Below are 22,674 nucleotides of genomic sequence, written 5' to 3'. Positions count from 1 at the left end.
CGCAAACTACTCACTTCGGTGCCCACATCATGTCGGCCAAGATTCCCAGAAATTTCAGACTCCTGGAGGAGCTGGAGAAGGGCGAGAAAGGATTGGGTGCAGGTTCGGCCGTCCACCAGGAACCCGCGCGGGATTCGGCAGGGTCCGCTAACTTGGGATTCTAGAGGCGTGCTCTTACGGTCTTGCGGATGGAGAGGACATGATGATGAGCAACTGGAACGGCACTATCCTCGGCCCACCTCACGTTCGTCTCTTCTTGGAACTATTTCTCTGACCTCAAAACTGATCCTATCTCCCTGGCTAGAGCGTGCACGAGAACCGGATATATAGTGTCAACATCCACTGCGGACCCGACTACCCCGACCACCCTCCGACCATCCAATTTGTTTCTCGCGTCAATCTGCCCTGCGTGGATCCTCAGAGCGGCAAGGTACGAGCAGGATGTTAACAGATACACAAGAAGATCCTTACTGAGGATTTATTTCCCTAGGTCGATCCCGCAAAACTTCCCTGCCTCGCTCAATGGAAGCGCGACTACAACATGGAAATTGTTCTGATTGAGCTCCGACGGTACGTACCACAAGCTCCCGAGTCTCCCCCAAGACTAATGGCTCGATAGGTACATGGCCATGGGCAACAACAAGAAGCTGCAGCAGCCTCCGGAAGGCTCGAACTTTTGAGCCATGAATTTCCTATATACAACCAATCCACGGAAAGTTTCCGGAGTATGACGGTCGGCTTTGTTTTGCGTTCTCTTTGCTTGTCCCCTTCCCATGATTCTACTAGAGCGTGTACAGTCCTGCATGACAGCAAGCGCCGGCGCGGGTTCTCCTGAAAGCCCCAATTCCACTTGATTAATGCACTTATTGCTATCCTATGTAACATTATTTATTTTTATGCCGCAATCGTATTTTCAATGAAGTATAAAGTTCATCACGTGATCACTCCAGCTTCTCTGCCGATCACCCGGCCAGCTTTCTTCGAGTCTGCAACACCCCGGGATGCATAAGGTGTTGGTCCCGAAGCGGTCGGGGGTTCATCGCTTTGCTGGTATGTCTTATGGTTTTTTGATATTGTCTGCATTGAGCTGACCATCTTGTCTTGTCAGGTCGGGCTCTATACCGAGCTCTTTTGCGACAATGCTCGCCCTCCGTCGGTAACGCGCCATGGCTGGGAGAGGCCAAGTCTCTGATGCGGCAGAAGTTTCGGCAATACAAGGGTCTTGATAGTCCCTCCCAGACAAGAAACGCCCTGAAGACAGGCTACTCAGTGCGCGCCTCCGAGTTATGATTCCACGGCATGTGGCTAACATGTCTCTTGTCAGGCGCTGGACCTCCTCCACTCCGCATGCAAAGGAAATAAGCACGACGAAGACCGGATTACAGCAACTCTCGCAAAAATCAAGGCCTTCCGAGCCGTCAATGTCGCGAGGCAGAGAGAGCTGGCAGAATCACAGCCGCCGAAACAGTTAGGCCCGAGACAGGTCCAGAAGCAAGAGCGGATCCGCAAGCAAAACGAAACCACCCGTCAGCATCCGGATGCCGAATCGATTTTCTTGCGCCCTCGACCGGTCGTGAGCGGGAAGCGCCGAGTCCCCGTGCTCGTCAGTGCACGCGGAGTCCCGTTTTTGCGCTTCAAGAAACCGCAGCCGAGGAATCTTAGCGGAGTGATTCGGAACAAGCTCGACAGGCGTCAGAAATGGATTGATCAGCGGGACCGATTACAGGTGGAGCTTCTGTTCGCTGGGGATGAAGACGTTTGGGATGATATTACCAACATGGAAGACTCGGTCCGGTGGACTGAGGAGCTTTACACGGCGTTTAGGGATGTTAAAGAGAAGACCAAAAATGAGGATATGAAGAACAAGGAGATGGCGGAGAAGATGTGGCAGATTGTGTTGGCAGAGCGGGAGTTGGCGGAGAAAGAAGAGAGAGAACGACAGTCCGAGACATAGTCTCTCCGACCTTTGAGAGATACGCCAATTCGCCGTGGCCTGCTATGCTAGCACCGCCTGCTTCCGCGTTGAATCTTTACCGACAGCGCTATGAGACACTTTCATGTCTTGTCAAAATGCAACGAGAGCATCAGGGCAATGTGATGCAACGGCCAAATCCAGGATGGATGACTTCTATTCTCGAAATTCACATCACAGTGGACATGGATGAGGAAAGGAAAGCACCTGGGCTATACCCATGCCAAAGCATGCACCGATTCAGACTTTTGGACCAATGGGCCGTACATGGTCAAGCTGCGGAGTGGGCTCATTGCGATGGTCAAGCTCATCCTTAATGTCAGGGCGATTACGAGGATACACCCATCGACAAATCCAGGAATGGAAAGACATTGTCGACAAGTTGTTTGCCCTCGTCTATCTTTGACAGCGCCGAGCTGACTGCGTAGGTCGTGATTGAGAGAAGTCGCAACATACACCAATGGTCATGATGAGCTGCTCGATCATGATCTGTACCACCATCATGCCCATTTACGGGTAACTTTCATATTCAGCGGGTTGAAAGCCCCCAGGACTCATCGGCCTGACCCTCGTCTCCTCTCACCTGGTCGATGTACAATGTCCTGTACCACTTAGCTGTAACAACCCATGAATAAAAGAAATATCTTCATAGCGGGTAATGGAATGGGTCGTATAAACATGTCTATGGATGGTCTTTCACGAAGCCACCTTAAGCTTGTCAACACCAGCCGACACCGTCTCCTCGTCGTCCTCCTCATCATAATCAGCCTTCCCAGCCAATCCACGCTCCCACAACTGCCGGCCCGTCAACTTCTTCTCCTCTCTCGCCGACGCCTTTTTCTTTTTATCCTCGGCCTCCTTCTCCTCGCGCTGCCGCTGCTCCTCATCTTCGATCTCCTTCTTAAACCGTGCATGCCACTCCAAAAACGTCTCCCGATTAACCGGCGTCCCCTGGAACTTGCGGTTCTCCTCTTCCTCCGCCTGTGCAGCAGCCATCTGCTGTATGGCCTGGGCGGCGTTCGCCCGCTCGGCCATGAGGAGCTCGGCGCTATCTTTCAGCGCGCTCACAAGCGTAAACACCATCGCCATGCCCATGTTCTCTTCGATGGTTTCTTGTAGTGCCTCCAGGAGCCGCTCGCGGTCTTCCTGAACGTCTATCCGGTCGTTCTTGGGGGCATTGGGCGGCGCGGAGATGTTGAGGTCTGGTGCCACATCCGGGTAGTCTTCTGGGTAGGATACCTCCAGGTATATCACGGGCCGTTCGGCCTCCTCGCCATCGAACTCGGGCGGGTCGAGACTGATTGATACTCTGTATGCATGCTCGGACACATCTGCCCGCGGGATTTCGGTCAGCGCGGGCGAAACCAAAAAGTAACCGGACCCGGAACGAAACTCACCTGTGATCTCGTCGGGGAAGATCGAGTCGAGGACCTCGCGCTCCTCGGCCTGGTCCTCGCGGCCCATGTTTTCTGAATATGCGCCCGACTTGGAGGGGGGAAAGAAAGGGAAGTACGGAGAGAGACAAGCACGTAGTTAATTCCTGGATCGATAGGAAGAAGGTCCCACATGCAAACCAGTCAAACAGACCAATCGCCAGCTTCAACTTTTTTTCTTATCGCTTCTCCCTCCTCCTCCTCTCTACACAATTCTCAGATCCTCGGCAATGGGAAAATCCAGGCCTCAGAAGAAGAAGAGCAAGTCGTCCCGCCCACAATCCGTCCTCAGCCCCGGTGGCTCCGTCTCCAAAAACGCCATGAGCAAACCCGACCCCTCCACATTACTCGACCAGGCCAGCGTGCTGCTGCAAACCGGTCAGGCCGACGCAGCAGTTGAAGTCGCACAGCAGGCGCTGGATCTGGCGCCGGCGAATAGTGCAGCGCAACGACTGGCCGTCAACCTACTGGGGGAGATCAACGTTGAGCTGGGCGAGATCGATACAGCGCGCCAGCACTTTCTGCGCGCGGTCGAATTGGATCCCAATGGCTCAATATCCGAGGCGGAGGGCGGAGGAGCAGAGAAATTTCTCTGGCTGGCTCAATTGAGCGAGGAGGGCGGCAAGGATAGCGTGCAGTGGTTTGAGAAGGGCGTGTCGTCCCTCCGACAGACCCTGCAGTCCTTGGAAGGGAAAACAGCACCAGAAGAGGTCGCGGACGCTCAAGAAAAGAAGACAAAACTGGCGAATGCCCTCTGCGCCGTGTCGGAGATCTACATGACTGATCTTTCGTATGTGCTTCCCTCATACTTCTTTTCTGTTGTCACACTAACATTTGTACCAGATGGGAAGAAGATGCAGAATCGCGCTGCGATTCCCTCATTACTGAGGCTCTCCTCGTGACGCCTGACGCCCCAGAAGTGCTGCAGACCCTCGCTTCGATCCGGATATCACAGCTACGAACCGAAGACGCACAAGCAGCGCTCACACGGAGTATCGGGCTATGGAAAGACCTACCCCCAGAAGACCCCAACGTGCCCGACTTTGCTGTGCGCATTAGTTTGGCTCGGCTGCTCATGGAGGTAACGCTGGAGATGGAGGCGCTGGAGGTCCTTGAGCGGCTGATTCTGGAAGATGACCAGAGCGTGGAGGCGTGGTATCTGGGCGGCTGGTGCCTTTATCTGCTGGCGGAGAAGCAACAGGCTCCCAAGGATGCTGATGCTGAAGACGCGGAGAACCCGCGGCATGCGTCGCTGGTTGCGAGTCGCGAGTGGCTCATGCAGAGTCTAAAGCTTTACGGACTATTGGACTACGAGGATGAGCCGCTGCGTGATCATGCGATGGAGCTGGTGCAGGAGATGAATAAGGAGCTTGGGGAGGTTATGGATGATAGTGAGGGCGAGGACGAGGGAGAAGATGAGGAATGGGATGATGAGGATGTTGAGTCGGACGAGGATCATGAGATGGCGGATTCATAAAACAAGGATACCATAGACATACTACTTTCCCTCTTTTACCTCTCTGGCGTTTAAAATAGTGTATACCAGTCCCTGTATACTCCCCGTATACTTCGGATTCGCCACTGACCTCGGCCCGGATTAATGCACCCCCGACTCCCATACAAATTTATGGGCAACAAAGACCCTGAACTCTCTCGCCTTCCTCAGCAATGGACTTGTTACCGGCGCCCACTGAGCCCAGCGAGGCGCTCAAGTCTCCGGTCGTCGAGATCGAGACCGTCGACCTGGTCGCCGAGGCCGCTGCGGCCCAAGACCCGGAGGTCTCGTCCGAGTTGGACACGGACAGCGACGACTCCGATGCCTGGGAGACGCTGTCCGACGCCGACGAGGCGATCCAGCTGCTGCGCGATGACCAGCTTCGCGATGGGCTCGGTATGTTCTGTCTCTCGTTCCCATCCTTTCCTGAACCCCCGCTTTGGCGGAGACAGACATCATCAGAACCGCACCCCCACGCTAACTATCTGGTTCTTTGATAATAGTGCCCGGTGCATGTACCCTCGAAGAAGCAGTGGCATATCGCCAGCGCCTGCATGCGATCGGCAAGGCGGCCTTTGTGGAGGAGACCATCGCCCGAGAAACCGTGACGGCGAAGAAGCTGTGCACGGCATTTGGCATCGTACCGCCGGCCTTCCTGGACGGCGCGCCCGACGAGGCCTTCCACCCTCTTCTGGCGATTGCCATCTCCCGGGAGTTTTCCCGGCGGCCGAAGCTGCCGCAGTATAATACGATTGACGATGCCGTGAAGCTGCTCCGGGAGTCCAAGAATGTCATCGTGTTGACCGGCGCCGGCATCTCCACGAGCCTGGGGATCCCGGACTTTCGTTCCAAGGATACGGGTCTCTACTCGCGGCTCGAACATCTGGGACTGAGTGACCCGCAAGAGGTGTTTGATATCCATATCTTCCGCGAAGATCCCAGCATCTTCTTCTCGATCGCCAAGGATATCCTGCCCACGGAGAAGAAATACTCGCCTACCCATGGCTTTATTCGGCTGCTGCAGGATAAGGGCAAGTTGTTGACCAACTATACCCAGAACATCGACAATATCGAGGCCAACGCGGGGGTTCTTCCCGAGAAGATTGTACAGTGTCACGGATCCTTTGCGACGGCAACTTGTATGAAATGCAAGTTCAAGGTCTCGGGCGATGCAATCTTTAATGACATCAAGGACGGTACTATCCCGGAATGTACCGCCTGTCAAAAGAGTATCGCGGAGGATGCATTGAAGCCTCAGGGATTGAAGCGCAAGCGGAGTTCCAATGGGCAGCAGAAGCGCCGCAAGGATTCCGACGACAGCTCGGATGAGGAGGATTATGAGATTCCGACTCCGGGCGTGATGAAGGTTGGTGATAACAACCTCTTCTGAAAACTGCCTTTCATGCTTACTTACCCTCCGCTGCAGCCCGATATCACGTTCTTTGGCGAAGATCTTCCAGACGAGTTCGGTCGCCGTCTCGTGCACCACGATCGCGAACTCGCCGATTTGGTCATCGTCATCGGCACCTCGTTAAAGGTAGCTCCCGTCGCAGAAGTGCCCGGGATCCTGCCGCGCAATGTACCGCAGATCTACATATCGCGCACGGTACGCCCATCTATCCCCTCTCTCAATCATGAGCATAGACTAATTCGCTCCAGCCTGTGTCGCACACCGGCTTCGACATTGACCTCCTGGGCGACTGCGACGTAGTCGTATCGGAGCTCTGCCGCCGAGCCGGCTGGGATTTGCAGCATCATATGATACCCGCTGATGAGAGAGTAGAAGTCACTCCCGTTGAGGGATACGAGTCACGACATATGTTTCGGGTGGTTGGCGCATAGCGCTGGAGTTTTCTTTTTCTCTGGATTGCCCTCACTTATTTTTACCCTGTGTATGGGATGGCGCATAGATTATGGAACACGAAGGTGGGTATTCTGTTATTCTCTTTGGACTGGGAAATTTCTGGATATGAGTATATTTCTGGATATGAGTATCTATAGATTTGGCTGTCGAGTCAAGGTCTTGATTATTGGTCTGGTGCTGTTCTTCGTAGTAGTAGAGAGGTACGTAGTCTTTTCGATTGGCCCAGTAGATTGCCAATAAATACAAATTCCGATCAATCCGGTGAGCATCAATATTATTGTTAAGCTCATTAGATTAAAAGTCATTGGATTAAAGGAAATAAAGTAGTCCACGCCGTGTCAACCAAGCGAGCGCTGCCAGATCCTGTCTGATCCGAAGATGAAAAATAAAATCAAAAAACTTCCACCTCACCACACCCCGCCGGCAGTGTTCGACCGGGTGATCTGAGCCAACACAAACCCACAAAACACAAGAAATATACCTACCGCAAAAGAGTCTGCGGCCAGGATGGAGTATCTGATCCGGTTCGCGCAGCAGCACGAGTCCTTTCGACTACCAGAAATCCAGGCCCTGGCCACTCTAGCCGGCATCGATCTGGAGATCATCTCCTACAACGACTATGTACGTGTGATAAATCTCATCGATATTTTCTGTCCATTACTTGGGTCCGAACATTAATTTCTCATTTATCCCCTTTCACACCTTGGTTATCTATTTCCTGAACCAGAACCGCGCTAATACAATCCACACAGGCACCATATTGCATCGTCAAACTAAAAGACGAAGCAGCTGCGCGGGCCCTAATTCCGCGCAGCATTCTCTCCAAAGACATATACGAGCTCTGGGGACAAGGCAGCACCTATGAAGAAGTGCATGCCGACGTGCAGCGCCGGACGCCGCATCTGTGGGCCCAGTACCACACGACACCCTTTGCATTTTACGTCGAGTGCTTCGCCGGAAAACGGAGCCATTCCGCCAAGATGGAGATAATCAAGTCGTTCTCCTATGTCGACTTCACGGGCCCGATCCGGCTCAAGAATCCGGATCAGCAGTGGTGGGTGATGGAGGAGTACGTGTCTGACGTGGAAGCCGCCGCAGTTGAGGGCGTGACGCAGTCTTCTGAACCGAGGAAGATATATCTAGGCCGCAAGATCGCGGAGGGGAATCGCAGTGCCGTTGACAAGTACGACTTGAAGAAACGAAAATATATCAGCACGACCTCCATGGACGCCGAGCTGAGTCTCGTCACGGCGAATATGGCGCACGCCGCGCCGGGGAAGCTCTTTTACGACCCGTTCGTCGGAACAGGCAGCTTTATCATCTCTGCTGCGCATTTCGGGGCTCTCACGCTGGGGTCGGATATCGATGGTCGTGCCTTCAGCGGGAAGGCGGATGAGCGCAAGGACGGAATGTGCCTGCTGCACAACTTTCGGCAGTATGGGCTCATGAGCCAGTTCGTCGAGACGTTTATCTCGGATCTTACGAATAGCCCGCTGCGTAGAGCGCAGTTCCTCGATGGGATTGTTTGTGATCCGCCGTATGGCGTTCGTGAAGGGCTGAGGGTTTTGGGGATGAAAGACGGGCGCGGCAAGCAACCCGTTTATATTGATGGTGTTCCGGCTCACTAGTATGTTTTTCCCCCTCTTCTGATCTCTTTTTCTGGTTTAGCGAAGCTGACGAACGGTGTTGCAACAGCCGTCCGGGATACATCGCTCCTAAAAAGCCGTACGGGTTTGAGGCACTGCAGAGTGATATCCTGGAATTTGCTGCACAGACTCTAGTCAACGATGGCCGTCTGTCGATGTGGATGCCAACTGCCAGCGACGAGGACGTCGAGTTCCCGATTCCCATGCATCCGAATCTGGAGGTGCTCAGTGTTTCTGTTCAGCCGTTTAATAACTGTATGCCCCAATTTCATTTGGTCTTCTACAGCGCTAATTTTGTTGCTAGGGTCTCGCCGACTCATAACATACCGTCGTCTTCCGGAGGGAGAAGAGTCGGATTTGTCATTGGCTCGAAGCAAAGCTGATGGCCAGGGCATGAGTGCCGATGATCTCAATGAATTCCGACGGAAGGTATAGACTCGAATTGTATTGTGATTTGGCAGACCATCTAACTCTTTGGTATAGTTTTTCGCCAAAAAATAAGTCTTCGCTGGCAGGCACACATGCCATGAGAGAGACCACCACCAACAACGACAGAGTCAATTGGCTCCAGCCACTTGACCTCTCCTCACCGTCCACAGCAGGAGATATAGACACGCACCAAATAAAGTGAAGACGAGGATATTCAACCAACAGACCACTCAAAGTTCACCAAAACACACACAAGCATGGCTGCAACTACAGGAAGAAAGACAAAGAGGAAGACAAGTCACAACTTCCCTCTCTGCTTCGTATCATCCAGCCCCAAGTCTACCCCCTCTTCCTCAAAGACGCGCTGCACTTCCCGCGCAAGCTCCGCCCTCATCTCACTCGCCAGACTGGCCCCCTCGTCATCATCGAGATCGTCTCTCTGGCCGCGGCCAAACATGGCGAAACTCGGTTTCAGTCGTGGATTCCAAGCCCCCTCCGCGGCGGGACGAGGGATGATGTGGAAATGCACGTGCGGGACTTGTTGGGCTGCGCGGGCGCCTGGTTGGATTGAATTGATCGTGTGTTAGTCTGATTGAGGGGTGTGTTGTATCTCTTCTATGATATAACGTGTTCCGTGTTGCGTGGAAATAAAGGGGTATGTATCTCGTGTATACTCCAGATGATATGATTAAAAAAACAAAAAAATAAAGACAGAAACGTACCGTTATTCTGAACAACGTTCCAATGTTTCTCTGCATCTTCCCCCAAGACAGTCCGGGTGACAACCCTTGACAGGATAGGAAGCCATTTCCCCATCTAGACGAAACAAGACCAGGTCAGCGATTGAGTACTTCCTTCTTTTGACAGCGTAGCAAAAAGAACAACAATCATCCCAAAGATAAAATCAAATCACATCCTTTATGAGATTCGGTAGTAATACATACCTCCTGCCCAACAGCAACGCCCACATCGCCCAGCATCTCATAGTGCCGTCTTGGGGTGACGAGCACGTGGCCGCGCGTCAGGGGCATGATGTCCAGAAAGGCGAGGACATGCTCTGTCGAGAGAATCAGGTGGGCTGTTGGTGCTGTGTCTGGACTCGTTGTGCTCGGCTGTGTTGGTTCTGCTGCTCCGGTGGTGGGAGAAATGGGTGGGGTGGAGGATGCGATCGTGCAGAAGGGGCATGATGGGGATATCATGTTGAATATTATACAGATCGTTATGTATAGTTTGTCGGGGGGATTAATTCTATGACAGCCCCAGTATGTTGCAGGTCGGTAGTTGTTGGAAATGATGGGGTGAACCTCGGCTAAGTCATACACCTCTCTCTCTACGAACCACCACGCGACAGACGAGTACACGATGTTCTCAAGCCAAGACAGATAGAAGTGAAGACCCAATTGTATCCAAAGCTACGCCAAACACTCAAATCCAGCGCAGCCGACTATGAAAGAAATAAAAGACTCAAAAACAAAAGACTGTATCTCCCCAATACTCATTACTGCTGGCCCCTGGCCGTTCCTCCAGAGACACCACACAAGGGGAGCCCGAAATGATGAAACATCCAACATGAACCGCTTGACCCAACAGTTTTGTTCCTCCTTTCTTTCCTCCAAGAATCCAGACACACAAAAGCCTTGGGATGCTCCAACCCCGAGGCCAAAATTGCCAAAAGGGAGACATGTAGGACACACGTTCGACGGCGGGAACGAGATAAGATTCCGATCTGAAGACAACGAAACGACATTGAAAACAATAGTCCGACGCCTGTCATACGCAACAGGAATGACGAAGTGAAAGTAAAAAAAAAGGTATCAGGGCTGGCGAGAGACAGACGCCCCATGCAGACACAAGACAGTAAAGCAAAAAGAAAACCCCGTTCACGTAGGGCTGAGCGCCGAACACCCCCCTTGGACTGAAGAAGAAAAAAAAATGCGACCGCGCACAAATTCAACCAAGTCATCGTAAGAATATGCAGAAGGTACTGGATACCAGCAACAATGAAATGCCAACAATATGTAGGAACACGGGTTCCCTGCTCAATCATGTCGCGAGCGCCGAGTGATGATATCGTGAAAAGACAGCATCGCCGAGAGACAGGGCTAGCATCACATTCGTAAATGGCATCGTTACTGTTCGCTGTCCTTGATGGAATTGTACGGTTCGGAGAGGGAGCTGTCAATGTACAAGTGGTGATACTTTTTGGCCCATTGACGCGTGAGGATCGAAGCTGTGAGACGCGTTAGTTATGACCAAAGGACGGCACAATAGAATACTCACCCTTCAGGAATTTCTTGCTGGCATACTTCTTGAAGAAGGCCTCGTGGCAGACAGGACGGTGGAGATAGTCGACCATCAGGCGGAAGACCGGATCGATCTCCTCCTCTGTGTACCCGGAGTAGTGGGCCAACGTTTCATCCCAGGGTCCACGGTCCAGAATAAGACGCGCCAGGTACATGGCGGCGGCGGAGATCTGGCTTTGCGGATAGGCCATAAATCGGTGGTCGAGAAGGCTGATCTCCATGAGGTACTTGCCCAGAGTCCGAGTCTGGATGTCGTAGTTGTCGGCCTTGGAAATCCGGCGCAGGAAGTTCATGGGGTTGGGGAAGCTCATGTTGTACTGCAGGGTTGCCAGGATGTGACGCTCCGCATCCAGGATCTCCTTGTCCGAAAAGGTCTCATCGGCGACGTGGCTGAAGTTGGCAACGTGGGGAGACAGGACCTCCTCGTACTTGGAGGCAATGAACATGGCCGTCACGCCGACGAGCTGTAGGCGGTCCAGAGCCACCACCTCAGCCGACAGGAAACGGTCGATGATGTTGACAGCCAGGAACAGAGTTTCCGGGAGCAGGCGGAAACGCGTGTGGACCTCAATCAGCCAGTCGACCAGGATACCACGCATCTTCCATTCCAGGTCAGGTTGGTGCTCGATGTAGTCGGGATTGGGTAATGTCCGCAGCTCGAGGTCCTTCAGGTAATCAAAGATCTCAACCACGTATTCAGCAACCATCAAAGGGTCGTACAGGTCCTCAATATCCAGATCTGGCACGCCAGGGGCCAACGCGACACTCTCTGTAACAACCTCTTCATCCCGGGCGCGGGGGTCTTGCTGTCAAGCTTCTTGCGGGGGGCTCGTCAGCCAGCGCAGGCTCCTCCGGGATCGACTTTTGGCTCGACGGCCGCTTCTTTGTGCTGCCAATGGCACCGGGTCCGCTCCCTGAACGCTTGATGTCGGATGAGGCAGGCTTCTTGGCAACATTGTCTCGAGGCCCCGCTCGGGACGAGTTGGTACGGCTGAGCTTCTGAACAGCTCCAGTGTGAGTGGTCGCCTTGGAGGTCAAGCCAGGCTTGACAGCGCCCTTCTTTCCAACCTTGGTCTCAGCATCGTCACCCTTGTTGACGTTGCTCACATCCTTGAGAGCCATTGCTCGACGTTGGGGCCCATTGGCGTTAGTTGTGGCCGCCCGCTTGGTCTGCAGGGGCTTCTTGGTGGCGCCAGTGTCGGTGAGGGCAGCTGACTTGGCCCGCGTTAGACGCGTCGAAGGCCCGTTTTCATCGTTCTCATTCATCGTGCCTCGGGTGCGGAGGCTACGGGCCTGGATTGGGGTCAGTTTGGGGAAGATAACTTGGGGTGTTGTGTTTTGAAGGGTGAGGACGATGAGGAAAAAATTGCATAGGGTGAAAAATGGGTTGTCCCAAATGAGACAGCGAGGGGTGACTTACCTGGGGCATTGTGTTGGACTCCAAGGAGAAAAGAAGAGACGAGGACGCGTAGGGGGAAGAAGGAAAGGGACAGGAATATAATGATTCTTGTCCTACGGAGGAGACAGTCTCGTCAGCATTCCGGTCGACGGGCCGGTGGGGACTAAATACCACAGAGACCACCACAGAGACGAGAAGGTCGAGGTGCACGTACCACGCGTGAAAATGCAGTTCAATCCGAAGGAACTACAATGTAGGGTGTCGATGCAGTTTGTTTGGAGTGGTTGAGGACGGTATGACTGGCTAACGCCAACAATACATACAAGGTGATGTTGACGGTGATGACGAGACCCGCGAAGAGCCCGATCTAATAGGCCGAATGGCGCGTGAGAAGCGGGTTTGTGTGGGAAGGAAGAGTAAGAGAGACACGCGTCGAGTCCGGAGCAACAGAGACAACACGAGATAAGAAGAAGTGGGAGGGAAGGAGAGCGGAAGGGAAGCTTGAAAACGATGTTGATGGGGAGGGAAGCGAGAAGGCGAGAGAGAGAGGGTGTTTGGGGGGAAACTGGCTTAGCGTGGAAAACAGGACAGAGGCCCACCCAGTACAGACTCGCGTACAACAAGACCGAATGATGAACGGGGAAAAGGGCCGAGAGTACGATTATTTCTGTCTCTAACTTTACGTCTATTCTCCTATTTGATCGATATGAACCTACTGCGGGATACCAGCCAAATGATGCCTGGCGTGGTAGTTACCCTTACTGCGGTATGAGGTTCTGTGCCGTAATGGATACGCGCAGCGCGATCGTGCGCCCGATCAACAATGGTGTTGCCGGGCAACCAGGGCCAGGTCAGGTGACCTAAACAAGAGCCACGGCGACTGTGGCTGGGCTGATCCACGTGACTGTGGCTCGGTCCTGAACTTTTTGCTGCCATTCATCATCAGGGTCAACACCGACGGGTGCGTTCGTCAATTGCACTTCACATCCTGACCTCCACCACCATGTTGCAGCCCCGACTGGCTCTGCGGAGTCTTCGGCTGCCGTTCAGGAGTCTACCCTCTATTCCTGCTCGCGGCTACGCTCAAGTCATCGAGCAAAAAGAGACCGTCCCGTCCACCCCGGCCTTCGATCAATCGGCTGCATTCGCTCCTCCACCAACCCGCAGTGACTCGGGCGTGCTGATCCGAAAATATACCCCTCGCACACCCGGTGTGCGACATCTGCGGCGACCCATCAATGATCACCTGTGGAAAGGCCGCCCTCACCACAAGCTGACCTTCCCCAAGCGCGGCCACGCCAAAGGTGGCCGGAACAACTCGGGCAGAATCACCGTTCGCCATCGGGGTGGTGGCCACAAACGTCGGATACGGACGGTCGATTTCTTGCGCATGGCACCGGGGCCGCACCTCGTGGAGCGCATTGAGTATGACCCCGGCCGGACGGCGCATATTGCCCTGGTCCGTAACCAAAAGACCGAGCAAGTGAGCTACATCATCGCCGCCGACGGAATGCGTGCGGGAGACGTGGTGCAGAGCTACATGTCCGGGATCCCGGAAGATCTCTGGAAGAGCATGGGTGGCACCGTGGATCCTGGTGTGCTGGCCGCCCGGACCGCCTGGAGAGGCAATTGTCTCCCCCTGCATATGATTCCCGTGGGCACTTTGATTTTCAATGTCGGCCTGCGGCCAGGGAAAGGGGGGCAGTTGTGTCGGAGCGCGGGGACCCATGCCACCGTCGTCGCCAAGGGGGATCAATCCCAACAGCAGCAGCAGAACCGGGAGATGACGCCCGAGGAGGATGAGACCGAGAAGAAACCCCTGTCGCAGCGAGAACGCCAACGACAGGAGCGCCTGGCCACTCACATCACCATCCGCCTCCAGAGCGGCGAGTCTCGTCTCATCCACAAGGACTGCTGTGCCACCATTGGCGTTGCCAGCAACCCGAATTACCACTACAATCAGATTGGCAAGGCAGGCCGCTCGCGCTGGCTCAACATCCGTCCCACCGTTCGTGGTCTGGCCATGAACGCAATGGACCACCCTCACGGTGGTGGTCGTGGCAAGTCCAAGGGTAATGTGGACCCGAAGAGCCCTTGGGGTATTCCGGTATGTGTTTTTCCCATTGTATGTGATTGGATTCTTTGACTGACTGTTGGCAGACCAAATCCGGCTACAAGACTCGCCCGAAGTGGAAGATCAACAAGGCGGTGGTGCATGCCCGGCCTCGCAACCAAGGCAAACGCCGTCGTGGATACAACTAGATATCTGTATTATACTGTACTCTCTGTCTCTCCTTTTTCTGGTCCTTTTGTACAGCCCACCCTTGTATAGTTCACCACTGTAGCATCCAGCATACTGTATTCGGTTAGATCGATCGTGTCGATCTGCCAAGCCTCCAGGCAACGCTGCCGTGCGTGTACGTTTTATGACTATGGTTGAAGAACACGATGGAAGTTTCTCCACTGATTGCCAACTGGTCGGACGAATAATCATAACTTAATAGGGGGTTCGAGGATGGGGAGCTCTGTTGTACAACCATCAAAGGCGGAACGGCTCAGCCTTGCCTGAACATTGACTGGCTGGCTCTGACTCGATTTCTTCATCTCTCACTCGTATCAACTACGCCACTTCTCGTGATATTATCGATTCGGATTCTCTACTGCCACCACCACCCTTCCTCCCCTCTGGATGGACCAGGATCCCATGATCCCGTGATCCTCGCTGGTCGTCTTCCTGATTCCTCCCCGCCGATAAGCCTGCCGTCGCCGACCTCATCACTCCGGTCACCGCCCGCGTCTTCGCCCCCTGCTGCCCACCATGGCAGACCCAACATCCTCCCTGTTCGCCCTTGACCCTTCCCAGTATTCATCTGCCGCCTTCTCCCAGTCAGCGTCGATGGCCGACCACGCCGCCCCCGCGGACGCCGCCGAACACGGCGAGAGCAACACCGGTCCTCGCTCCAAGCGCATCGCCTGTGTCGTCTGCCGCAGACGAAAACTGAGATGCGATGGTAAGCGACCAAGCTGTGGAACCTGCTCGCGACTGGGCCACGAGTGCGCCTACGACGAAGCGCGCAAAAAGAGCGGTCCGAAGCGGGGGGTATGTCAAGCAGCTGGAGGCACGATTAGGTACGCGATTCCTGGCGACAGCTTGTCAGGCAAGTCATTTCTAACCCTTGCCGTCATCTCTACAGCTCAGGTTGAGACCCTCCTGAAAGGCCAGGAGCCCGACACCACCCAGCGAGCCTTGCCGGTGCCGCAGCCTCAGGACAATGCATTCACTGTGCCCCTCAATGAAGAGTCTATACTGTCCATGCCTGATATCTCGGGACTGGCAGAGGGAATGGAGGGACCAATGCCCACCTCGAATGCGGCCTCTACATCGCAGCCGGCTCAGATGTTTTTCCCCCCTGCACCACAGAGCATACCCAATGACCCTTCGTGGGACCTGATCAGCTTAGGTCTGGAAGAGCCGCTTCCTACGCAGGACGTGATTGATGAATTGTATGTGGCCTGAACACTAGACCCCGCGAAACAGCCGAGTTAACGTCTTTCCAGGGAGCATATCTACTTTGAGAAAGTCCACCCGATACTGCCTATTATCCACCGGCCTCGATACTATGCGGCATTAAACCTCGCGCCGCATATGCGGCCACCGATCTGTCTGCGATACATTATGTGGTGTCATGCGGCGTCTGTCAGTGACAAATATAATTTCCTACACGTCCACTTCTACAACCGAGCGCGCAAGTATGCCGATATGGATGAGATGAAGGGCTACGGGGAGAACGTGGTCAGTGTGAGGCACTGTCAAACCTGGATTCTCGTTGGCACATATGAATTCCGCATGATCTACTTCCCACGAGCATGGCTGAGTGTCGGCAAGGCCGCGCGGCTAGCACTCATGATGGGATTGCACCGGTTGGATGGCGAAAATCTTGATGTCAAACAGACTATACTGCCACCCCGAGACTGGACAGATCGCGAAGAACGCAGAAGAACATTCTGGATGGCCTTTTGCACTGATCGCTATGCGAGTATTGGTACCGGCTGGCCCATGCTCATCGATGAGCAAGACGTAAGTCTTGTCCAGCTGGTGTATTTTCTTTTTGAGTGATGGCTGACAGCAAATGACAGATCATGACAAACTTGCCTGCCTCCGAAGAGTCCTTTATCAAGAGCAAGCCCCAGCGAACACTTCGCCTTGCCGATATCCTGGCAGGCGAGGGCGTCACCACGTTATCCCCATTCGGATGCGTGGTGGTGTTGGCCTCTCTCTTTGGGAAGAACTTCCTCCATATTCATCGTCCCAGCCCACAAGACAATGATAATGACCTGAATGGAGAGTTTTGGAAGCGTCATCGCAGCCATGATAATATTCTCCTTCATATCGCATTGTCCCTGCCCGATCATCTTCGACTCCCGACGGGCATGGAGGATGTCAATGTCATTTTTGCCAACATGAGCATTCACACGTCGACCATCTGTCTTCATCAGGCGGCGATCTTCAAGGCCGAGAAGAACAAGATGCCCAATCAGATTGTCACCGAAAGTAAGCGCAGGTGTCTTGTGGCTGCCAATCAGATATCGAGTATCATGAAGATGATCAGCCACATGGACTTGACGAATGTAAGTTTTGCCTCACACACAAGAAATAGCTCACGCTGATAATTGCCAGTTGAATCCATTCATGTCGTTTTGTCTATACATCTCGGCGCGTGTTTTCGTGCAATATCTCAAATCCCGGCCAGATGATTCGACGGTCCAGTCCTCGCTACAATTTGTGGTTGGTGCACTCAACGCAATGAAGTCGAAGAACCCTTTGACCCAATCCTTCCTTGTTCAACTGGATGTTGATCTCGAAGGAACTGGGATCCAAGCCATAAATCCTTCGTTCACGGAAAGCGTCAAATACACTGCACAAATAATGGTCAGTCTCGAGGGCGTTTCTATCCAAATACTAAAAGAAGCTGACCTTCCTCCCCTTTAGCAATCTTTTTGTAAAGATAAATCCGGCCATTTCCCTGCCACATTCGTCCCAGCCAAGCCCACGCAACCTAGCTTTCAGCAGGAGGGACCGCATTCCACCACCAGCCAGTATCCTGCACATGATGGCATGACAACTTCGCTTCCTAGCCGACACAAAGATACCATGTCCGCATTTACGGAAGAACGTGCACGAGAGTTAAAGCGGGCGTTCCCTCCAATCACTCAACCGGGCCCAGATTTCGCGGCGGGAATGATCTTGGACATGGACGTCGACCTTTCGCCCGATTTTGGCTCGAGCGATAAGAACAACCCCCCGTCCGACCATCCCACGCCCTCGACAATGAACTCCTCCTCCAACACCTCCTACTCAATGACCGGCGCGGACAACAACTCTCCAGGCAAGAAGCAACAAAATATGAATTCATACTACACCAGCCAGGGCCCCACTACTACGTCCTCCGACACGTCGAACTCCGTACATATCTCGCCAACTGGCACTGAGCCTTCTTCCCAGGCACCCAATAATCTGAATCCGTTGGCAGGCCAAATGTATCCAGGCACCACGGAAGGCTCGATGGGTTCCTCGGGGGTGGCTAATGCATTCAGCATGCCCTCTGGATGGGACATCCCCCCGAATCCTGATGCGGACGGAGACAATAATTTGGACTTTGGCACAGTTCTGACCGAGGCCCAGTGGGCAAATATTCTCAATGGGACTGGACCTGACCAATCCACCGGTTGGGAAAACTGGCGGTCGACGTGAGCCTGGTCAGATGGGCGGTCATGACCTAAACAAGGTTGACCATAACTGTCTTTTCCAGAGCTCCACTAACTACCCCGAAATTGGTGGGCCCGCCTCGTCTCTTTGAACACGAACAGCCATGAATACAATCGACCCTGCTACCGAGTTCCTCAGGTGTATGACTGCAAGTACCAGCTCTGCTCTGGAAGGTCCAGAAATTAGTTGTTACCCACCAGATCCACCGGCCGAGGTTGGTCTGCGTCTGAAGCTGTCACCACAACCCTACAGCCCTCCCAGGCCAGACATTCCTCTCTTCCTCTCTTTTCTCTATTTTCTCCCTCCATTTCCCCCCTCTTCTCGTTCATCTCCCGATCTGTTGTTATTCCGGACAATGATACTTTGTTGGTACTGCACTAATTTGGAAACTATGGCGCTCATTTGGGAACAATATATCTCCACTCAACCACTGCGGAATCGGCGCAGTGAGGTTAGGTTCTTAGCACGGCGCAAAATGATGGGTGATGATACATGACCGGATGGTGTTTTCCCTTTTGGTATTATTTTCATTTCTTCTCGTCCCGTTGGCGAGGAATGGATGCTATTGCTGTTGATATGCTGGTTAATTACTTACTATATCTACATCTACATAATCATGAACTGCAATGAAACAACTACCTTCTTCTCTCTCATGATGAACCATATCCGATAAAATATCATTCGTCAGAAACAATTGGCATCTATCATTACACTGTATAATCACTTCAGAGAACCCATAACTCAGTCCAACCAATCCATCAATTCAAAGTCCGCCCCCCGCCGCACCAACAATCTTCAACCCGCTCGCCGGCCCATCCGCCGTAGTCGAATATGCCAACCAGTAGCGCGACGGATGCCACGCCACAGCAGGGATGCCCGCATTGATATTCCCCGAAGTGGGAACCGTATAGACACTATCCCCCGACTCAGCATGGAAGATCTCCAGCCCATGGCCACCACACCCAAGCTCATCCCACGCGCCACAGATAAACCGTCCATCAAAGCTCCAGCTGACATTACGGATAGCGCCGCCGTTCTCGCTAGACAGTGTCCGCCGACAGATCCAGTCTGTGGTGTCCCAGAGCGAGATCAGTGCGTCGCTGCCTCCTATGGCGAGGTAGCGGCCCAGCGGGGAGAGGGAGACGGCCGAGCAGGCGGATGTGTGTGCGTTTAGGGTGTGTTGGACTTCGAAGGATGGGTATGAGATTATCTTGACCGTGCCGTCGCCCGTTGTGGCGAAGAAGTGCAGGTCCGGGGAGGAGGGGGTGCTGATGTGGTGCGAGAATGTCGTGGCGTTCGTTTGGACGGTTTGTGGGTGCGGTTCGAGGGCTGTGTAGGTTGATGCGTTGGATTTGGAGGTTGAGGGAGAGGCTGAGACGCCGTTGGATAGGATGTTGGGTGTGGAGGGTGATGTGACGGATATGGGGACGAGAATATCATCCTGGACAAATTCAGTAGTTAGCCGTCCGTTCATAGTTTCTCTGTCGTTGGGTCGGACAGGAATCAAAACGGGAAGTCACCCACCTTCCTCCCAGCGATAATAGTACTCCCATCCGGCGACCACGAAAGCGTAAACGGCTCGCCGCCGATATCAAGCCGGCTCACGCACGTCTTAGAGCGCACGTCCCAAAACCGCACCGTCCCATCTGTCGAGCAACTCGCCAGCTCTGCGTCTCGCACGGGATTGAAGACGACCTTCTCGACGCCGGCCGAGTGGCCGCGCAGGTCAGTCGAGTAGCGCACATTAGGCCGCTCCGGGTTCCAGATTCGCAGGGTGCGGTCCACAGAGCCTGTGGCGATTAATTGGCCGGTGGGATTCCATGCGAGGGTGCGGATGCTATACGAGGAACGATCGGTCAATATGCAAGCAAGCTCGACTTGGGGGAAGCGGGAAGCGGGGGTAGACAGGGTATTCTTGAAGACCTACGTGTGAGTTCCCGGCGCGCGCGCTGCCGGATCATGGTAGTTCTGGGTCTTGAGCTTGCCGAAGGAAAAGGCGAAGAGCTCCTTGGGGAGGAGGTCGCGGCGCGGGGCGGGGGCCATCACCGGCTTCTGCTGGGGGTGTCGCTGCTAAGGCAATTGGCAGCGCGGGGCAGGCGCATCAGCATGCTCCGGGGGGAGGGTCACTGAGTGGAGGTAGTCGAGTTCTAGGAGCTTGCTGGCGTGGTGGTTGGAGAAGAGACAATCGGCGGAGGTGAGGGCGGAAAGAAGATTTAGGTGCCTCAGGCAGAACTATAGTTTTTCGAGATGGAGATTTTTCATTATAGAAATAGATATGTTATGTGTGATATTTTAACTAGTTAACTGGAGGAATTGACTTACATATCTTTGTATCGTGTTGTTGTTATAGTCATCAACAGAGCGTAAACACATCCGGGCAAGCTACCTGCGTCTCTGCACCCACTGTACGTCCACAATCCTTGCCCTCTCACCAATGCACAAAATAGATGTGTCGGCATGACCGTGAATTTGGGGATTGACTTGCATCACTACTAGTCATGGATCTGGCCCGACCGAAGGGTCTGGTTGAGATCTTGAGATCATCGCGCTGATAAGCGGCCGAGCTTAATCGCACGTCAATTGAAGAAAAATATTCCTCCCTACGCAACCACCAAGCATACACAGGACCATCCGTTCCTCCTGCACGCGATGTTTGATATCGAAGACGACGCGTCACGGCGTGAAAAGTGCTTCACCACTGTCGCTCAACTCCCTGCCTGGGTCGATCCCAAGCAGATCCCCACCACGAAATCCCCCTTCTCGACTATTCACAACCATTCCTTCGCGCATACGGTGGAGGCCATCCTTCCAGCAGAAGCATACACGAGTGTACAGGCGGCGCTGGATGCCCGCATTGCCAATCCCCAGTATGCGCGGGTGTTTATGCCACCATCGGCCTTGCTGGAGCACGAGTTCTTCAACACGTATATCAAAGCCGGTATGTGGATACCATGCCAAAGACTGCCATGACAAACCGAGTCTAATATCATGTCCAGGAAATGTTCTCATGATCTCTGAGGGCCGGTCCGGATCGGAGACCGTGTTTATGCTAAAAGATGGTGTGTGCGATTTGGTTCTATGGATGTATCATCACGACTAATCCAAACCAGGCACTCTCCAAATTGAGCTTGGTAGAGAGATTTTCGAGCGGACGGGGCTGTCAGGCAAGCCGTGTCGCAGTGGTGGCAGGAAACATGGAAAGGAAAGATACTGTAGGTCCCAACAAACGGTCGTATCACGGACTACGACTGATTCGAATAGTGGTGCAGCTGAATTTGCGGTTACCCTCCATGCTCCATGGCAAGCAGGGCTTTGAGAGAATCGTGTGGGCCTTCAAGAACGTCCTGAATCAGTCCCTGGCCTGGTTATTTTGTGATTTGGAAGACTCAACGCCGAGTCCGAAAGAGGGTGCGGTCTACGTTCTGTTGTGAATTTGTTTCCCCAGGAACTGGGCTGATACTGGTAACTACGCAGATAAAAAGCCCATCCACAAGTTGCAGCCACAGTGGCTGGACTGCGCACCGTTCCGCATTGAGCAGCGGCGCGTTCTCACGCCAAATCTACAGGGCAGTATATTGTCCGAAAGCAAGGCCGAGGACGAAATTCAGGAGAAATGCGGTTCTCTGGCAGAGTGGATTGCCATGGTTCAACTGCAATCCCCCCGAGTCTCTGCGGATGATGAAGTGGACCCTTACCTCTGTCGATACAGTGTGCCAGACCATGAATCCGCACAACCGTCTGATCTGGTTTGCCTAAAATGGCGTGGCTTGATATCGAGCACCTGGGCCATACAACTGTTCCATACTCTGCTGTAAGTTGATCCAAGCTTATTTTGGGGGTTTTGCTGACTCAATGTGCCTGGATTGGGCATCGGCAGACATGCTACGAAACCTGGTTTTACTGCATCCTGGGTCGTTCTTTCTGCGTGGACGCCGGGCAAGGCCGCTGTGGAGGGAAGGGACGGTTGGTCCGTTTTGGCTCTTCAGTCGGAAGAGGAGAATCGCCAGTCGGTCTGTTGGGAGTTTGTCGGTGCTTCCGTGGTTGACAGTTGAAATCCCCAGCATCCAACTGCAAATTCCTCCCAATTCGGTCCCGACATCGACATCATAATGCGACGAGAGCCATACTCATCGACAGCGTAAATCCGGGTCGCCCCCAGACTGCACTCGTCCTTCCTCTTCTCTCCTTCATCACCCTCGTTGCTCTCATCATCAGACCTTACCACCCTTTATTCACTGTCATCTCGCTCTTTGCTTTCCGGTGCATTCTCATTTTCGAAACCCACCTTTCGCCCCTCCAGGAAGTCCATCCAGGAAAAGGTCCGCATTTGGGTTAATTATCACTCTTTCTGGTATATACCTTCTTT

At 53.6% G+C, this 22,674-nt stretch overlaps 12 protein-coding genes across 12 annotated transcripts; 8 read left to right on the top strand and 4 right to left on the bottom strand.

Moving 5' to 3' along the window:
• Positions 1–29: 29 nt before the first annotated feature.
• N7474_006767 (E2 ubiquitin-conjugating protein MMS2) lies at positions 30–680 on the top strand (the record flags this gene model as incomplete). Its single annotated transcript, XM_057198177.1, has 5 exons — positions 30–102; positions 165–244; positions 305–430; positions 491–570; positions 620–680. The coding sequence occupies 5 exons, from the start codon at positions 30–32 to the stop codon at positions 678–680; spliced, it is 420 nt and encodes a 139-aa protein (XP_057051617.1).
• Positions 681–1,001: 321 nt separating this feature from the next.
• On the top strand, positions 1,002–1,954 carry N7474_006766 (LYR motif-containing protein; the record flags this gene model as incomplete). The annotated part of the gene is made up of 3 exons (XM_057198176.1): positions 1,002–1,050; positions 1,109–1,269; positions 1,325–1,954. 3 exons carry the CDS (start codon positions 1,002–1,004, stop codon positions 1,952–1,954), a joined length of 840 nt encoding a protein of 279 aa, XP_057051616.1.
• Positions 1,955–2,668: 714 nt separating this feature from the next.
• N7474_006765 (RWD domain-containing protein) lies at positions 2,669–3,436 on the bottom strand (the record flags this gene model as incomplete). Its single annotated transcript, XM_057198175.1, has 1 exon — positions 2,669–3,436. The coding sequence occupies one exon, from the start codon at positions 3,434–3,436 to the stop codon at positions 2,669–2,671; it is 768 nt and encodes a 255-aa protein (XP_057051615.1).
• Positions 3,437–3,635: 199 nt separating this feature from the next.
• On the top strand, positions 3,636–4,882 carry N7474_006764 (ACL4 family protein; the record flags this gene model as incomplete). The annotated part of the gene is made up of 2 exons (XM_057198174.1): positions 3,636–4,195; positions 4,249–4,882. The coding sequence occupies 2 exons, from the start codon at positions 3,636–3,638 to the stop codon at positions 4,880–4,882; spliced, it is 1,194 nt and encodes a 397-aa protein (XP_057051614.1).
• A 191-nt stretch (positions 4,883–5,073) lies between these two features.
• Positions 5,074–6,742, top strand: N7474_006763 (putative histone deacetylase SIR2; the record flags this gene model as incomplete). Its single annotated transcript, XM_057198173.1, has 4 exons — positions 5,074–5,296; positions 5,404–6,266; positions 6,327–6,506; positions 6,560–6,742. 4 exons carry the CDS (start codon positions 5,074–5,076, stop codon positions 6,740–6,742), a joined length of 1,449 nt encoding a protein of 482 aa, XP_057051613.1.
• A 529-nt stretch (positions 6,743–7,271) lies between these two features.
• On the top strand, positions 7,272–8,911 carry N7474_006762 (tRNA (guanine-N2-)-methyltransferase; the record flags this gene model as incomplete). Its single annotated transcript, XM_057198172.1, has 5 exons — positions 7,272–7,385; positions 7,517–8,391; positions 8,460–8,665; positions 8,715–8,839; positions 8,894–8,911. 5 exons carry the CDS (start codon positions 7,272–7,274, stop codon positions 8,909–8,911), a joined length of 1,338 nt encoding a protein of 445 aa, XP_057051612.1.
• A 226-nt stretch (positions 8,912–9,137) lies between these two features.
• On the bottom strand, positions 9,138–10,038 carry N7474_006761 (HIT family protein; the record flags this gene model as incomplete). The annotated part of the gene is made up of 3 exons (XM_057198171.1): positions 9,138–9,397; positions 9,562–9,655; positions 9,784–10,038. 3 exons carry the CDS (start codon positions 10,036–10,038, stop codon positions 9,138–9,140), a joined length of 609 nt encoding a protein of 202 aa, XP_057051611.1.
• A 930-nt stretch (positions 10,039–10,968) lies between these two features.
• N7474_006760 (B-type cyclin nimE) lies at positions 10,969–12,571 on the bottom strand (the record flags this gene model as incomplete). The annotated part of the gene is made up of 4 exons (XM_057198170.1): positions 10,969–11,069; positions 11,120–11,944; positions 12,045–12,435; positions 12,563–12,571. 4 exons carry the CDS (start codon positions 12,569–12,571, stop codon positions 10,969–10,971), a joined length of 1,326 nt encoding a protein of 441 aa, XP_057051610.1.
• Positions 12,572–13,544: 973 nt separating this feature from the next.
• N7474_006759 (mitochondrial 54S ribosomal protein uL2m) lies at positions 13,545–14,803 on the top strand (the record flags this gene model as incomplete). The annotated part of the gene is made up of 2 exons (XM_057198169.1): positions 13,545–14,648; positions 14,702–14,803. 2 exons carry the CDS (start codon positions 13,545–13,547, stop codon positions 14,801–14,803), a joined length of 1,206 nt encoding a protein of 401 aa, XP_057051609.1.
• A 556-nt stretch (positions 14,804–15,359) lies between these two features.
• N7474_006758 (putative C6 transcription factor Prf) lies at positions 15,360–18,293 on the top strand (the record flags this gene model as incomplete). The annotated part of the gene is made up of 5 exons (XM_057198168.1): positions 15,360–16,045; positions 16,100–16,619; positions 16,679–17,170; positions 17,220–17,471; positions 17,532–18,293. 5 exons carry the CDS (start codon positions 15,360–15,362, stop codon positions 18,291–18,293), a joined length of 2,712 nt encoding a protein of 903 aa, XP_057051608.1.
• Positions 18,294–19,071: 778 nt separating this feature from the next.
• N7474_006757 (uncharacterized protein) lies at positions 19,072–20,351 on the bottom strand (the record flags this gene model as incomplete). The annotated part of the gene is made up of 3 exons (XM_057198167.1): positions 19,072–19,749; positions 19,833–20,145; positions 20,236–20,351. The coding sequence occupies 3 exons, from the start codon at positions 20,349–20,351 to the stop codon at positions 19,072–19,074; spliced, it is 1,107 nt and encodes a 368-aa protein (XP_057051607.1).
• A 606-nt stretch (positions 20,352–20,957) lies between these two features.
• N7474_006756 (ribonuclease P protein subunit p40) lies at positions 20,958–22,360 on the top strand (the record flags this gene model as incomplete). The annotated part of the gene is made up of 6 exons (XM_057198166.1): positions 20,958–21,246; positions 21,305–21,367; positions 21,419–21,520; positions 21,570–21,716; positions 21,783–22,119; positions 22,186–22,360. The coding sequence occupies 6 exons, from the start codon at positions 20,958–20,960 to the stop codon at positions 22,358–22,360; spliced, it is 1,113 nt and encodes a 370-aa protein (XP_057051606.1).
• Between the last annotated feature and the right edge of the window lie 314 nt (positions 22,361–22,674).

Source organism: Penicillium riverlandense, assembly GCF_028828495.1.
Source record: "Penicillium riverlandense strain IBT 135883 chromosome Unknown utg000006l_segment0_segment0, whole genome shotgun sequence".
Lineage (NCBI taxonomy): Eukaryota > Fungi > Ascomycota > Eurotiomycetes > Eurotiales > Aspergillaceae > Penicillium > Penicillium riverlandense.
This window is presented reverse-complemented; position numbering and strand designations above follow the sequence as displayed.